Raw genomic sequence first — 15,109 nt, 5'->3', positions numbered from 1 at the left:
TTGTGTACGCGCAATGGGAGAGGTTTGCACAATCACACATACCAAAGCTGTGCTTACACATTATACTCTGGAAGCAGCCAACACGTTAGCGTTCTGGTAACAAGTGCGAAAGAGCAGGTGAGGAATAGCGTACGCCGTATAGCAGGTTCGGTTTGAATATGCAGCGTGCAGACAGTGATAATTGTGGGTGCTCTCGGTTTGAGTCTTGTTAACTGTCACACGCAGTGTTTCAACACCTGTCCTATGTTTCACTCTGCATAATAAGGCTTCTATTTAAAGGGGGGGAAGTGAAGACGCCAGTTGAGGTGTTACCTCAAAGTGCTGGAAGAAAATACCTTGATAATTAACAAGAGAAGGAAAACTTGTGTTTGGAAGGAAGAACTCGTCTTCCGACAGAAAACAGTACGAACCTGAATTATCTCAGTATGGCAAAACACAGTAATTGAGGACAAAACGGTATTTTAACAGACCCGTGGAGAATGCTAAAATACTTATCAGGCCTTGTTAATTTTGGTTTAAAAACATCCCATAATTCACAGCAGTCGACGCAGTAAAACAGCCTAATACATTTAATAGCTCAGCGCACCCTCCTCGGTGTGCCGTGGTTCACTTAGGATCTTTTTGATTTGCCCTTGAAGGATAGATTTAGTTGCTCTATTGAAGTTCTGGCAGTAGAAGCATCTTGCTGTGCTACTCAGACTGATGACTGCCTCTTTCCTGGCAGGTGTCCACCCTCTGCCGGTAACAATCAACAAATGAGAATCACAGCCTTCAGCTTGCCTATCTCCAGTGACAAAATCAGCATCGCCGGGTCTAGCCACCAGACAGCTATTAACACGATAACATGTCTGTTTCTGGACAGCAATGGCCAGTTTGGACTCTGCTGACTTTTGTTGCTTGGTTTCATTTTTAAGACGAGAAGGTTTACTTTCATGAAGAAATCGTACACACGATTTGGCTGATGCTTGGTAAGTCACAGATGCTTGGTAAGTCGTGTGCCTACATGATCAGTCAAATCACCTCTTTTCTTTCTCCTCAAAAGCAGGCCCCACTGGGCTACAGTGCTCTGGCAGTTTAGTAATGGATTACAGCAGCTGGACGTAGTCCTACCACAAAACCCGTGTGTATAAGCAGGACAAGCAGAATCAACACAATGGCATCTTATTTAAGTGACCGAGGGCACATGATGTTAAATTATTTTGGAAGAAAATGGATAAATGTACAAGAGTACAAAGTGAACAAATATTACAAATCTCAAACTTGCTGTAAAAATCAAGCACTCATCCTGTGTTCCAATGTAACCAAATCAAAACGAGTTACAGCCCTGTGCTTTGAATGCATTGTTTCTGATGTTGCTCATGTAAATTTTCATTTTGAATGATCTTTTTCCTTGGAAAAACTAATGAGTAAATCCCACACTGGCCTGCCATTTACAAATCTGTTAACTCACGGTAACCTGAGACAGAATGGCAGATGTTAACTAAATGTACATCACATTAAAGGCTAGGCTTTTTTCCCCCTCTTTGGTGAAATTGAGCTAATCTAGTTGGTGCTTTCCTCCTACATCCTCTTCTCTCTGTGTCACTGGGCATGATACGCAGTCAGCTTAACCCCTGCCTGTGTCACTCTCCCTCGTAGGAACTCCTTAGATCAGAAATGAATTCTTCACGCTGATCCCGGAACAAGGCTGTGCTGCATTTGTCACAGCCACTTTCTTCAACTTTAACTCAAAGCTGTTTGGTATGGCTGGAGCTTTGCAAGCTGCAGAGATGTGACAGGGGGCTGTTTGAAAGCTCCGTCTCTATCTGAGAGTGACTGCTTGTTCAGCCACTATGTAAACTCTGCACTCTTACGGTCCTCGTTTGTTGTTTTAATTCAAAATCCCTGCTGTTTTTCTACTTCTTCTTTTTACTAATGCGTGAAAATATCAGGAAATATACATAAATACACCAAATCTACACATGAATGCATATAAACCGAACCTATTAAGCCAGCACTGTGATCCCCCCTCCCTTTTATATGAAAGAGATGATGGTCATAATGGTCTTTGAGGTTGTAACGGAACACAAATGAGAGATGGCTTGTGTAGGTGCCCAGAAAGGCTTAGCTATGCATTTGCTGTTGAGTCTGGCATGTGTTCTGGCACCGAGAGTGTATTCTCAACAGGACTCTGGTGGATTAGTGTCCATTTGGACAACAGAGTGGTCCACAGCTTGGGGTGACATTCAACTTCAGCAGGCCAACAGCTCTCTCAGTAATCATAAAGTTTCCGCTAGCTGTAGATGTATAGATAATGTAAAGATCCGTATTTGCATATGGTTGAAGTAAAAGATGAGGGGCAATCATTAGGACGCCGAGCCGCACTCTTCCTGTTGATGTTGTGCTCTCTAGTATGAACTGTATGTGTAAAATGAAGCCGTAGTGCCATGGGTCAGTGGATCGTGGGGATTTATTGGTGGGCTCTGGGGCTGTGAGGATGGCAGCCCGTTTTGCGTTTGATCCTGGTCGGGGTACAGCCATGCTCACAGGGCGACCGCTGTGGTCCATCTGGTGGAGGCTTTAATCACAACTCCCCCCACTTACACACACACACACACCCTACAGCAACACAGAACGCGCAGTGTTTCCCACTTTTAATTGCCGCTGCTCACTCTACGAGCATTTTATGTGCAATATTTACTTTTTGGCGTTTCTGCAGTCATCTTTCTGCAGAAACGAGTCCCCTTTTTTCGTTAGAAACTCTGCAGTGTTTAAAACCTCATCAAAAACCCTACGCTATCAGATCTGCATAATTTACACCACTGTGGCTTTTGATAAGAAATAACCTTTCAGAAATTAGACACATCCACGGTCCTTCGTTGAGCTGGCCATCGGCACTGTGCACCAAAACATGCCCACGCCGCACAAATCCAGCTCTCCAAATGTCAATTCATGCTTAACCGCCCTTTCTCATGCTCGAAGAAAAGCGAGTGGGTAATGCACAAGAAAAACCCCACTGGATTTCAGTTTAAATGCCTACATGCTTAGAGACATGTTTCGGTTATTTTGCGTCGTTGGAGCATTTAGCCGATTAAAGAGAAAAAAGTCATTAGAAGCAAACAGTCAAGAAATGATTTTCCCCTGTGAAAATACCAAGACGTTGTGTACAAAAGGCACCAGGCTCTGTAGTAAATCTTCGCTTTGTAACATTAAGTCAGGATAAATAAATGTAATTCTGCGAGAAAAGATGTTGGTTGATGCTGGTTTTAAAATGTAATAAGGTACAGATTATTAAAAAAGCAACACCTAATGTAAATATTTTAAAGTCCTGAAAGGAAAGCAACATATAAAATGTATAACTTTCCAAAAAGATATAAATATTATATTACAAAAGCTTTCTACAGGTTCTAGATAAATCCCCATGATGTTGACAGCATTTCTGCCACTGGTAAATAGTCTGTCCAGTAATATTACCGTCGCTTTCTAATTTTAGAAGAAAAATATTGTTAAATTTCTGATCCCGAAAGCTGTTCCTGTCCAACGACTTGGCAACCCGCCCTGGTATTCGAGTTTCAGGATAGAGCAATGTGCGCTGACTGGCAGCCAAGAGGTGGTGCGAATTCAAACAAGAGAATCGATCAAAAGCAACACTCAAAATTTCAATTCATACTGCCAAATGATCGGAGCCTCCTGAGTAGTAGAGACAACTTGTTGTAAGCCATCCTGCTGTTGAAATTTGGCATGCGAATTTATCACGATGGCTCTGCTGACCCAAGTTATCAGCGAATATCCCAAATGAAGTCAATTTTGCAATAACATGCAAAAAAACCCCAGATTTTATATTCCCCATATAACCCTTTATATCTGCCAGTATGTTTATTAGTAACTGTGATTTAATTGCATAATTTTCCCAGATAGCAATTACATTTACTTTGTAACTCTCTAACATCTACCCAGTTACTTCACAAGTAATCATACATATTAAGATTATACAAGAAACCCTGCGTATGCTATGCTATTAGGGTACATTTATAATTAATGGAGGGTTTAGCAGATAAAGATGCTGCTGCTGTTAGTTAGTATTCTTACTGCGGACAAAATATATTTGTAGGAGTTTTTTCAGTATAGCTGGATTTTGTGCAAGCTAATCAATGGGGGAAACCCCCCCCCCCCCCCCATCATTTTTTTATACATTAAGTCAAGCCAACATATGCTCCAACTGTTAGAAACCAGTGAGCTGCTCGAACGTCACCGGTCATTCTTCCTTTGCGTTATTGCACGAGTCAGCCATTCATCATTTGTGACAACGGATACTTTGCCTCATCCCCGGCAATTAACGAATCGATAAAAACGTGTTGGCTTTGAAACCATCAATTTTGAGAGAGTAAAAAACAGTGTTGTTCATCAAAATGCCAGCATCTGAAACGCAGACAATCGCTCAAGTATCGGCACCATTTGTCAGCACAGCATCAACAGGCGTCTGGCTGTCAACAATGAGGCCCATTTCCTCACATCGCCGATCTTAAAATGAGTTCTCACCTACAAAATGGGCAAAAAAAAGAGACTATCTAATGTTCTTTTTGTAAAGGGGGATTTTGTTTGCATTATAAATTTGTGTCTATTGTAAAGGAGAAGACTGAGCTTAAACCATCTGATGAGATTATCATCAGAGATGGAGGCAGCGCAGTAAAGGTCTTACACTGGCTAATGCGTCTTTTGTCGAGGTTTATAAGGTTGACATATCCGTAGTGCATTGACTGTCAGTTTTATAATTAATTCACTAACCCCGAATAATTCAACACACACAGCATAAACTGCTTTTTAAATGGAGAAATATGTTGACCTAAAATTACATTTTAGCCTCTGCCTTGGACTTCACTTCTGAATAGCATCTGAAGAAAGTTTCTATTTTTACATATTCATTGTTTGCAAACAGCAAAACACGAAGAACTCGCCACGTTCGGGAAACACAATAGCTCTTTCTCTCCAGTCTTGCCTGTCGCATTATTCTTTCTGTATTTATCCTCTTAAGCCAAATGAAATAACAGCAGCTGGATGTGAAAACATTGTCCAAGAGAGGGAACAAATTTGTTTCTGAAATTAAATGTTTTATATTGCCAGGCAAAAGGGCAGCCCTGGGATTTTTTTTAAATATTTTTTTGGAATTAAGGAAGAAATCTGAACAGCAAGAAGGGAGATTATTTCATTCAGTGTGCTGAACTGCATAAATGTGGCCACAGACGTGACGTAAAATCCGCACTACAATTCACAAGCCCACTACGGAGTTATAATCCCCTACAACGTAAACTGTGATAATTGTGATGACTATGACTAAGTTAATCCATGTATTAAAAGGCTTGTGAGTCAGTGTGGGAATAACAGCAGGTTCTGCTTTACTTTCTGGTGGTGGGCGTGACCTTTTTTGTTTACATTTGAATTAGAGGACTACACGCTTGGAAGATGTCTGATGAATCTGAGCCCTGCTACTGCCGTTACATAAGTGGAGTCACGGGTGACCTTTGGCTGGGCGTGGACACATGACACTGCAGCGGCCTATTGGTGGGGTACTCTATTGTTTGTGTTTAGTATACAGAGTGGATAAGCATGATAAACAGGTGACAGTCAATGACAGTATGCAGCACACATTAACAAGCTTTCGAATGTGCTGTGCTGTACAAAATAAAAAATACTCCAAGAGAGAAAGAAATACAGTAAGGAAAAAAGCAAACAAGACAGAGAATACACTTTGTGTGTGTGTGTGTGTGTGTGTGTGTGTGTGTGTGCATGAGCCTGCAGACACCTGCTCCATTCTGCAGTGATGGCTCCCAGCGGGACACAGGCTCAGCTGCTGATCACTAGGCCCTCCCTGCAGCACTGGTGGTCACTATACGTGCATACACACACAACAAATCTGAACCCTGCAGGCCCCCCTTGCATTGCCCCTCTCTGTGCTCCCCGTAACTGACACACCACATGTGCTCATATCAAGTGCAAACATGACATGATGCACACACACACACACACACACACACACATATACGTGTAAGCTCCACAGTTTCTGTTCCTGCGATGTTGCGCGTAAATTCTCTCGCATATTTCCGTCATAATGTGCTTTAGCCCCCCCCTTTAGCCCCCTATAGCTAAACAAGCTTTGCTAAAACAAGCACGGCTTCAAACCATATTATCGTGCTACAGTTATAAAGACAATATCACTGGCCTTCTCGCTTTAGCACCTTTTTCCTTACACTTTTCATTCTCAGCTGCTTGGCAGATAAATTAATGGTTCAAAATATTATAAACCAGCAGCATTCGCTTTTGTCAGATCTCAATGTTAATTAACTGCCATCGTACTTGTTTCGCGACTATTTCGGTCGATTCTTGCTTTTGCACATATCTCCATCTCCGTTTCCCTTCCTGTGAACGTTGTTTTCCCTCTGTGGCGTCGTTCAGTCTGCTGCACCTGTTTGTGCCTCAGTGACAGCAGGGTTGTGGAGCACAAATGAACTAATTTCCTGGATACAGAGAACACTGCAATCAAGTAGAGGGGATATGCAGTGAGCGGCAGATGGAAGAAGCTAATCATTGTTATGAAATAGAGATGACCTCTAACTATCTGCTGGCTGTTAATATACCGTGGCTACACACGTTTGCCAACAGCTATGATAGCCCCCTTTCTCTTCTTTGTCCCTCTTTGCTTTTTCGTTGCTGCGTTGTTGATGAACGGCTTTAGGCAGCTTCTTTTTTTCTTTTTTTTCAAATGTTGAAACATTAAAGATTGGAGTTGTCAAACAAAGCCTTGTGTCACATAGAGAACAGCAGCTGCCTGCAGTGGGTAATCAGTGGAGCTTTCTACAAATTAACAGCATTCAGCTCTGAAGCACGGTGCACTGCAGGTTTTTAAATGTGGGCTTTTGAAAATTAGATTCCAGTGACTGAAAAATTGAATAATTTACAATTAAGTTTTTCTACACGTTATCTACATTTTACCTCCTTTGCCCAAGGTGGTCAACCAGGTCATTCGAGTGCTGTAAACCGATGTGGTGGGTGTGCTTACTCCGGCGTAAGAATTTGCATTTGAGTTTCATTAATTTTATGCTCCTCTGTCTGCTGCGTGTGTTCTAATAGATTCAGAATTAAATTTTTTGGATGCTCTCTTAAACACGTCGTCCTAGAGCTTCAAACGCGAGACGCAAGACTGCGAACATGCGCACACACAGGCAGAAACGTTTAGCACAAACACGCACGTGAACGCTCTAAACAAACTGAAGCTAAACAAGATATTTATCCATTTATCAAAGTAGTAATTTACACCAATAGAAGATCAATCCAGCGTCTTAATTTTAAATTGTAACAATATCAAACTGTTGGATCGATTAAATGACAAAAAATGTTGCTAAATAATGAATTCGCCTCTTTTTAAAAGGTAAAGCAATGTTTGGCTGCTGCTGCACAATTAAAAAGACGAAACAAATAAAAAAGCACCAAGGTAGAGGTTGCTGCTTTTGAGGCTCTACACACCAAAGCCACCAGAATCTTCCAGCACATTCATCTAATGTATGCAAATGATCTTGCTGTGCTTAATGAAGGCACCATTAATCACTTTAACGATGGTCTTTTTTAACCAGGGTAATCATGTGCAGGCATACGCGCGCACGTTGTCAAACAAATACACAAGTGCATGCGCCTACCTAGGCGCTTGATCGCTCACACACAGACACACACACACAGGGACGTGGCTCATTGCTAGAAACACACTGATGGCGAATGTGCAAAATGCCCAAAACGAACCATTTTACTAGAAATGAAGCTATTTGTGATGAGGACCCGACTGTCACTCAGTTAATAATAAAAATGTGTTGAATTTTTTTTTTTTTTTTACGCTGTTTGTGAATTTTAATGCAATGTGCAATTAGTCATCTGCTCATCATGCTCCACCCTGTGACCGACTGGTTATTTCTTTAAAATTCCATCTAATAAGATGCTGATAACAGTCAAAAAAATGTTTATATGTCAATCCCATTCACATAATAAACTGAAGTAATTAGTTCTGTTGGATTCAAGAAAAAATTCATGGTCTGGCAGCTTTATGCAAAGAGCTGATAACACTGTTGTGAGTCTGAACGGGCAGTGGGAAACACATGCTTTGTGCTGTGTATAATAACTAAGCACTGGACAGATGTCTTTGAACTGGCGTAAGAATTCAAAGCAAAAAGGCAAAGTGGAAAAAACAGTTTTGAAGCTCAGCTCCTTGCGGACGCATTTCAATGCTTATCCTCGCCGTGTATTTACATACACTTGACGGAAACCCCTGGATACAGTCAGCAGCATGACAGTGGGTTATGAAGGCTTCCGGGAGGCTCTGGGGTGTGGATCTGAGCCAGTTTGAAGGGGAGCCGAACCAATGAAGAGCCCACAGCAGATTAGACACCCACAGCTTCATGTCGCTTTAATGCGGCGAGTCAGGGATTTTCTTACAGCTCTTTTGCCTAAACGCTCAGGGTTTTCTCATGCCCCTTTCTCTCTCTCGTTCCCCTGAAGTAATCGTTTCTATGTAAATTGCAGAGTAATGTTGACTCCAGCGCAAAATATCCCGACTATTTACAGCTTCTCTGCCTCCGCTTTGCTAACGTGGCTTTCTCAGACGTTAACTGAAATCTAACTGATTTGACCGGTCTTCTAAAATCGCACACGGACTCCTCGGGGTGTTCAAATGCATTCGTTGAATGTCGAGGTTGTCGTACAAAGTCTGGAATATTAACAGCTGCGCTTGTGGCCCTCTTTTTAATTTACCACACATCAATTAATTCATCGTCAGGCAGTAAGCAGATGAATAAATAAATGAATATTTTAGATTCCTAACAACATTGACAAAATTCAACAAACAGGAAATATATCGCACTCACAAATGCACACATACACACACACGCACGCACACACAAACACCTCAAATTCCCTTGATAACAGTCTGACTGGCAGAGGCTAAAGACAGAGTAGGCGTCCATAATTGAACAAACATAACAATGTAAATATTTACTAATACTATCCATTGGGGATACAGGCAGAATTCCACAATTGATTTGCTCTCTTTCTGCCCTATTGTTCTTTTCCTCAACACACACACACACAATTATCACACACACTTACTACTACCACTACCATCGCTTTCTCCCTGATTCACTTCTTGTTCTTATGCCATCGTTCATTAAAAGGATGGAGATAAATATTGGTCTGTCTATCCTCTTACCAGGGGTGACCTGTAGCCCATCTGGGCTGGCGATGACAGGAGATCCCTGGGAAATAGCGGCGAGTGCGTCTCAGGGACGGAGCCCACGCCACTGGCTGCTAGTCCCGAGAGCTGCCCGTACCTCGCCATCATCTTGAGATGCTGCTCACAGAACACACACACTCATACAGAGACACGGGAGGAGAAGGGAGGACAGAGACAGAAACAAGGTGGGGGGGGATAAAAAAGAGAGAGAGAGAATAGGTGTGAGAGAAAGGGAAGGAGAGCAGATAACAGCAGGTAGGAAGGACGATGGTAAAGGACAGAAGAGGGAGTGTGGGGGGGGGGGTGGGGGACATGAAGAAAGAGGGAGGCAGAGGGGCATTACAGAACCCTTTGCTTTCACACAAATGCACGTGTGAGCATACGCACAGCCACACGCACTCGCGCTAACAGACATACCGTAGGCGCACATGAAGGCACACAAGCAATTTTAGCCCCAGGTGGACAATTTCACAAGCAAGCCTATGTTTGATGGGTTTAAAGGCTACCTTAGTTTTGTTACAATAGGACGATATAAAGTCTAGACACCGGCTCGCCATTTATTATTACAAGGCGGGATGAGTGAGGGTGAGAAGCGTTGCGGTCCCCTTTTCTGCACCAAGCATCGTGCTGGGAAATATAATAAACAGCTGCTGTTATCAATCATCCCCTCTGTCTTCTAGCTACGAGCATACAGAAGTGTAAAGACTCGCACACACGCACTGACATACGATAACACACACGACAGAATGGTTGGCAGCAGACACACACAGGTGAGGTGCGGAGGGAATAAGCAAATCCAAATGTCTTTACCTCATTGCTCAACAAAGCAGCGTTGAGTGTTCGGCTTATTTCGAACATGTTCAGATTCTGTGCTTTTTTTTTCTCGTTCTGTCCTTTTATTTTCAGATTTTCTTCAGTTTTTTTGTTCTTGTTGTTGTTGTTGTTGTTGTTTTTGCTCCCACCTCCTCTTTTTTTTTCTACAGTTGGGAGTCAGTCCCAGGAACACAAAAAAAAAAGAAAGAAAAAAATCAAATCAATTTAAAAAGAGGGGGATAAAAAAAAAAAAATCCTCTTTAATTTTCTGATTCTGGAGTTGTGATATTTCAGTCCTCTAGTTTTTGTCTCTTTCTCCCCTGTCTGCTGATGCACTTCTGCTCGTTGTGGCTGTAGTGGTGGCGTTTGTGCCCAGGGTCTCCGCACACGTCTAAGCAGTCAATATGCTGTCTTTTAAAATCTCCCCAGAGTCAGCACATTAAAACAAGCAGTCAGGCAGTCGGTGGGTCGGTGGGTCGGGCTGGCGGGCTGGCTGGCTCCCTTATCTGTCCCCCGCACACTGGCTCACACAATACGCTCCGATCCTCACACTGCTCACTAACAGATTAGCCTGTCCCAAAACATTGCACTTAGTTTAAACTCCCCTCCCTTTTTTCTCTCTCTCTCTCTCTCTTTCTCGCTCTCTCTGTGTATCGCTCCCTCTGGCTCTCTCCTATGCTCTCGCTCTATCTCTCTCACTCCATCTCTCTCTCATCCCCCATTGCTCATGCACTGAGGCAGCTACAGTTCTCCGTGCTACCACAAGGTGGGAAGACTGTTCTAGCAGCAGCGACACCATCGCCGCCACAACCCTTTCTCTCCGTGCCACTCCTATCTTTCCTTTCATATTATCCTCTTCTCTCCTCTTTTTTGGGTGTGTCTATAACACACAGATGCAGATTGCAAAGGAACATTTATACTTAGACTGGCTCTCGCTTCCTCGCCAGATCGAACATTCAACCGGCATTAACTAATATTCTAGGAAGTGCGAAAACTCATATTGTTTGGGTCTAATTATGATGTAGATTACATTTGAAAAAGGGCTATCGAGGCTTTCCCGGAAAGAAGGAAGCATTTAGTGCTTTCTTTCATGTGGCTAAAAAATAAAGTAATGGAATGTAGTCAAATCTGCACCTTCTGAGGAGGAACCACAAGGGAGTGGAAATTAAGGGTACCTCTTATTAATATCTACCAGAGATGGAAAAAGTGAGGGTTGAGCAGATGCAAGCCTCAAGGTCAGGCAGTTGTCCTTTTCCTCAGCAGGGTGTGGCACAGAGATGACGAAGCAGCTAGTCACAGACATGGCAGGAGATCCGAACTATGGAAGAGAAAAGCAAAATAAATAAATATTAAAGGGATGTGAGCCAAGAATATGAGTCACTAGATCCTTGAATTCAGTCAACAATACATAAAAAAAATACCGTACCTGCATCTGATGTGGTAAACATGCAATTTGTGCTTATTTCTGTGAAACTAACAGAAAAAAAAGTAGCTTATGAGGGTGACGGCTGGTCGTCGTCTGCGCTAATCAATTCTTAGCTTCATCAGTGTGGCACAGCATTTATTCCCAGTGCTTTAAATGTGCTTTTTGCTGTCTTGGATCAGAGCAGGGAGAGCGGCCAGTTAATAGCAGCCTATTGACACTGAACCATCTGTTTAGGTGGATGCTGTCCAGCACAGTGGAGAGAGGGAGGAACAGACAGAGAAAGTGTCAGATAAAGGGAGAGGAGTGGGTGATGATGAATGGATGATAGAAGGGGTAATGGTAAGGTGTAAAGCAGTGTGTTAGCAAATTGCTACTTTTAACCGATGTTTATGTCAACAGGGGAGGGAAATATATGTAGAGAGACTCACACTCACATCAAGGATGCGGCACGTAATATTGTTTACATGTTTTAAATTAGCACATTTTCCTTTTCTTTAAACGAAAATTGCTCGCTGTAGCAAGTTAAGTGATGGTGTCATTAACAGCATTACTATGTTATGGCACTGTTGCGCCGTCTTGGCTCCAATTCCACTTATTTTGTTTTTTTTCTTAGAAAAGGACTGCTAGCCGCATCCCTGTTCCGTAAAGCCGCGGTCTCTGGGGACGGCTGGTCCGGCACAGCCCTGGGGGGAGCTGTCAGTTGAATCATTCAGAGTGAGAGCTGATTCCTCAGTCAGCTGCCTCTCAAGCCTTCCTCTCTGACCCAGCCTCACTCCCCTGAGCCCCCTGATTGCTGTCACCATAGTGATTCTCTATGTACTGCCGGCTGGTCTCTACTTCCCTACTAAGCCCTCCGCACCCGGCCTCACACAACTGCCCATCTCCAACTCTGAGCCTCTTGTGCCCTGTGTTTTTTTATTTTTGCATGACTTGTTTCTTCATCGATGATGGACTATATGTGTGGACGTCCTCAGCTGGCTGGAGTAAAAAGGATTTCCCTGTAGTTGCTGGAATACAAATGTAGAAAAACACAGATTTCCTCCCCTTGAATACACATATGCCAGGATAAAAAAAAACTGACAGAAATTCTTTGTGTCAGTGGGTTTTTTTTGTGGCACAAAGCTACAAACGCTGACTCATTTGATCAGTTTGCAATTCAGAAGAAAGACTATCTTTCTGAAAGAATGAAAATATATATTTTTTGTATAATTTTTCCACTGATTTAAAAGATGAGGTGTGTAATCCAGTCACTACCAAGCCACACTAACCATGACAGGACTGTTTACATGTGAAGCACGATCGTATGCTTAGAGGGGTCAAATATATTTTTATAGGGGTGTGAAAATACACTGTCATGAGAGATAATTAAAATTTGAGAGTCCACATGTGTACCTCTCTTTTGTTATTCTGGTTTCGGTGATCCACTGAGCAGACACCAGTAAGTAGAAGTAAAGCACACGAATGCAACTTGTGGAGAAAGAAAGATTTCAACATCTTCAGGCATTTTTTTAAGAGGACACACTATTGTAGAATGTAAAGCTTTAAAAGAAGAGGAAAGCCATAAAAATATTTCATGCACCTTTTCGTTCTCCTGTAATATCGCTAATGTGCATAGGCATTTAAATGATAAAACAAGTTTTATGTCCTGTCCTAACTTTCACTGCAGGATACCATTATTTCACAGGTACTGTTATAAAGTCAGATAAGTTTTTGGAATAAAATTTTGTCTTTCACAAACTGCTGTGAGTTTCAGCCATGAGATGTAGTTACACCGAGTATCCATAGTGCTTCGACTGTCGAAAAGACAAGCCAGGATCTTATGGAACATCCAAACACTCCCATGCAGCCTCTCTATTTGACAAGAGCTGAGAAACAAGGGAACATGTAGCGTGTCTAATTCATTCTTCTCATGCTCCATAATTTAATTTCAATCTCTCTCTTGAAAATGAATGATCGTACCAGCATACAGCTCTTTAATTGGCATAGTGTTAAAGGAATGACACGGCATGGCGGACAGCTATTCAATTTTCAATTTTAACAAAATATTACACAGGAGCCCGGTATTCTCTTCCTGTCATCTGAGAAATAATCAGTCCGACCTATCTACTCAGTGGCCTGTTGATGCTCGACATCAAATACAGATCACACATGCACACGGGGAAAAAAAAAACCCATTGCCCTCTCTCTTGTCTTATTCATTTAGTCCTGTTACACACAGCTTATAACCTGAAAATTTGCAGCAGCCTGTATGCTCTTGCTCCAGGAGTTGTGCCGCTGCTCATTTGATGTACTTAATCAGGTGCAGCCTTTGTAATGGGAAAGGAATAGGGCCAGGCTTGATTGGCCTTGATGACATCTCTGCTCCAATTGTCTAGAAAATCTCCAGCTTTAATCAATCTGCAGGATAATTCAGAATCTCTGGCTGCTGCTTGCATTGATTGGCTTTTTCTCTGAAAATACCTTCAAAATGCGGTTTATTTCAGGTATGACTGCAATAAAACTGAGGAGGGTGCAGTATACAGATTACTATTTAATTTGCAATGGGAGTCTTGTCTAGTTTACTGATTTCTGTAGAATGTAAATGTCGCCAGTGTACATTGTTGGTGTACTTGTATGGCTTGTGCATGGGGCAACACCACAGGGCTTTGCAGTGGGTGATAAAAACTGCCAAATTCGAACCATCTATTGGCATCCAGCTAGCAAGCATCAGTGGAAACAATAAGTACAGCTTAACGGACACTTTAGAAAGAATACTCACTACAGTCATAGCCTGTACATCATCCTGAAAAGCAGGACAAACTTATCCAGTGCCGTGAATCCAACATAGTATATATTTATTTAGTTATTCTTTTGAATATATATTTGTGGGTGTGTGTGTCTGTGTGTTAGAAGAAGAATTACAAGATATCAAATCTTGAACCATAAAGGTTTTCCACCATTTTATTTAATTACTCTTAGCCTTGATGTTAATTCAGTATACATTTGAAATGCATGTGTAATAAGAAGGAAGGCTTACTCCCGAAGTTTTCCAGGGACTTCGACCTTCTGGGTGACACCAGTTGTGTCTTATTTACACTCCTCTGGCTCCTCTTAAACTTTAGAGTTCAGTTTAAGATATTAGTGACCACTTTCAGAGCTCCTCATGGTCAGATGCCTCCCTAGATTAGTGAACTACTTCATCCAAACTTCATATAGTAGGTCAGCTGATTAATACTTGTTGGCTATACCTAGATCCAGGTGCTGGAGATTGTGCTTTTCATGGTGTGGCTTCCAAGTTCCAGTGGATATAAGATCGGTCGACCCTGCTGATAACTTTAAAAAGAAGCTTTGGACCCACCTGTGCATGTTTGGTTTTATTCATGTATTTTAGTTTATATTGTAAAACACTTTGCGTATACAGTCCTTCTCAAGAACAAAAGTCACAAACTTCACTTCCTTTCTTACTAACTTGAAATTCTGTGAGTGACCTTTTCAGAGTTGCAGTTTTTTGTTTGTCCTGAACCAACCATGCTTTGATAAATCACAGCTTACTTTCAATATTTAATGATTTTTGTAACCACCAAACAAACATAATCAAACACCGGGTTTATTACTTACTCATTGCCCGGGAGAACCGATTTCTT

General features: G+C 42.1%; 1 protein-coding gene across 5 annotated transcripts in view; it reads right to left on the bottom strand.

Annotated features, from left to right (window-relative positions):
- elavl4 (ELAV like neuron-specific RNA binding protein 4) overlaps positions 1-11,033 on the bottom strand; it is a 77,424-nt gene extending 66,391 nt beyond the window's left edge. Inside the window, exons 1-2 of one of the 5 annotated variants that reach the window (XM_085151368.1) lie at positions 10,058-11,033; positions 9,224-9,364 (exon numbers count right to left, since the gene is read on the bottom strand). In XM_085151368.1, coding sequence (XP_085007494.1) covers positions 9,224-9,364; positions 10,058-10,105 — 189 coding nt within the window. In that variant the 5' untranslated portion in view covers positions 10,106-11,033. The remainder of the gene's footprint in view (positions 1-9,223; positions 9,365-10,057) is intronic. The other 4 variants (XM_085151367.1, XM_085151366.1, XM_085151372.1 and 1 more) reach the window with 4 other exon arrangements.
- Between the last annotated feature and the right edge of the window lie 4,076 nt (positions 11,034-15,109).

Source organism: Neolamprologus multifasciatus, chromosome 23, assembly GCF_963576455.1.
Source record: "Neolamprologus multifasciatus chromosome 23, fNeoMul1.2, whole genome shotgun sequence".
Lineage (NCBI taxonomy): Eukaryota > Metazoa > Chordata > Actinopteri > Cichliformes > Cichlidae > Neolamprologus > Neolamprologus multifasciatus.
Note: the sequence above shows the minus strand (reverse complement) of the source record. Positions and strands in the feature narration are given on the sequence as shown.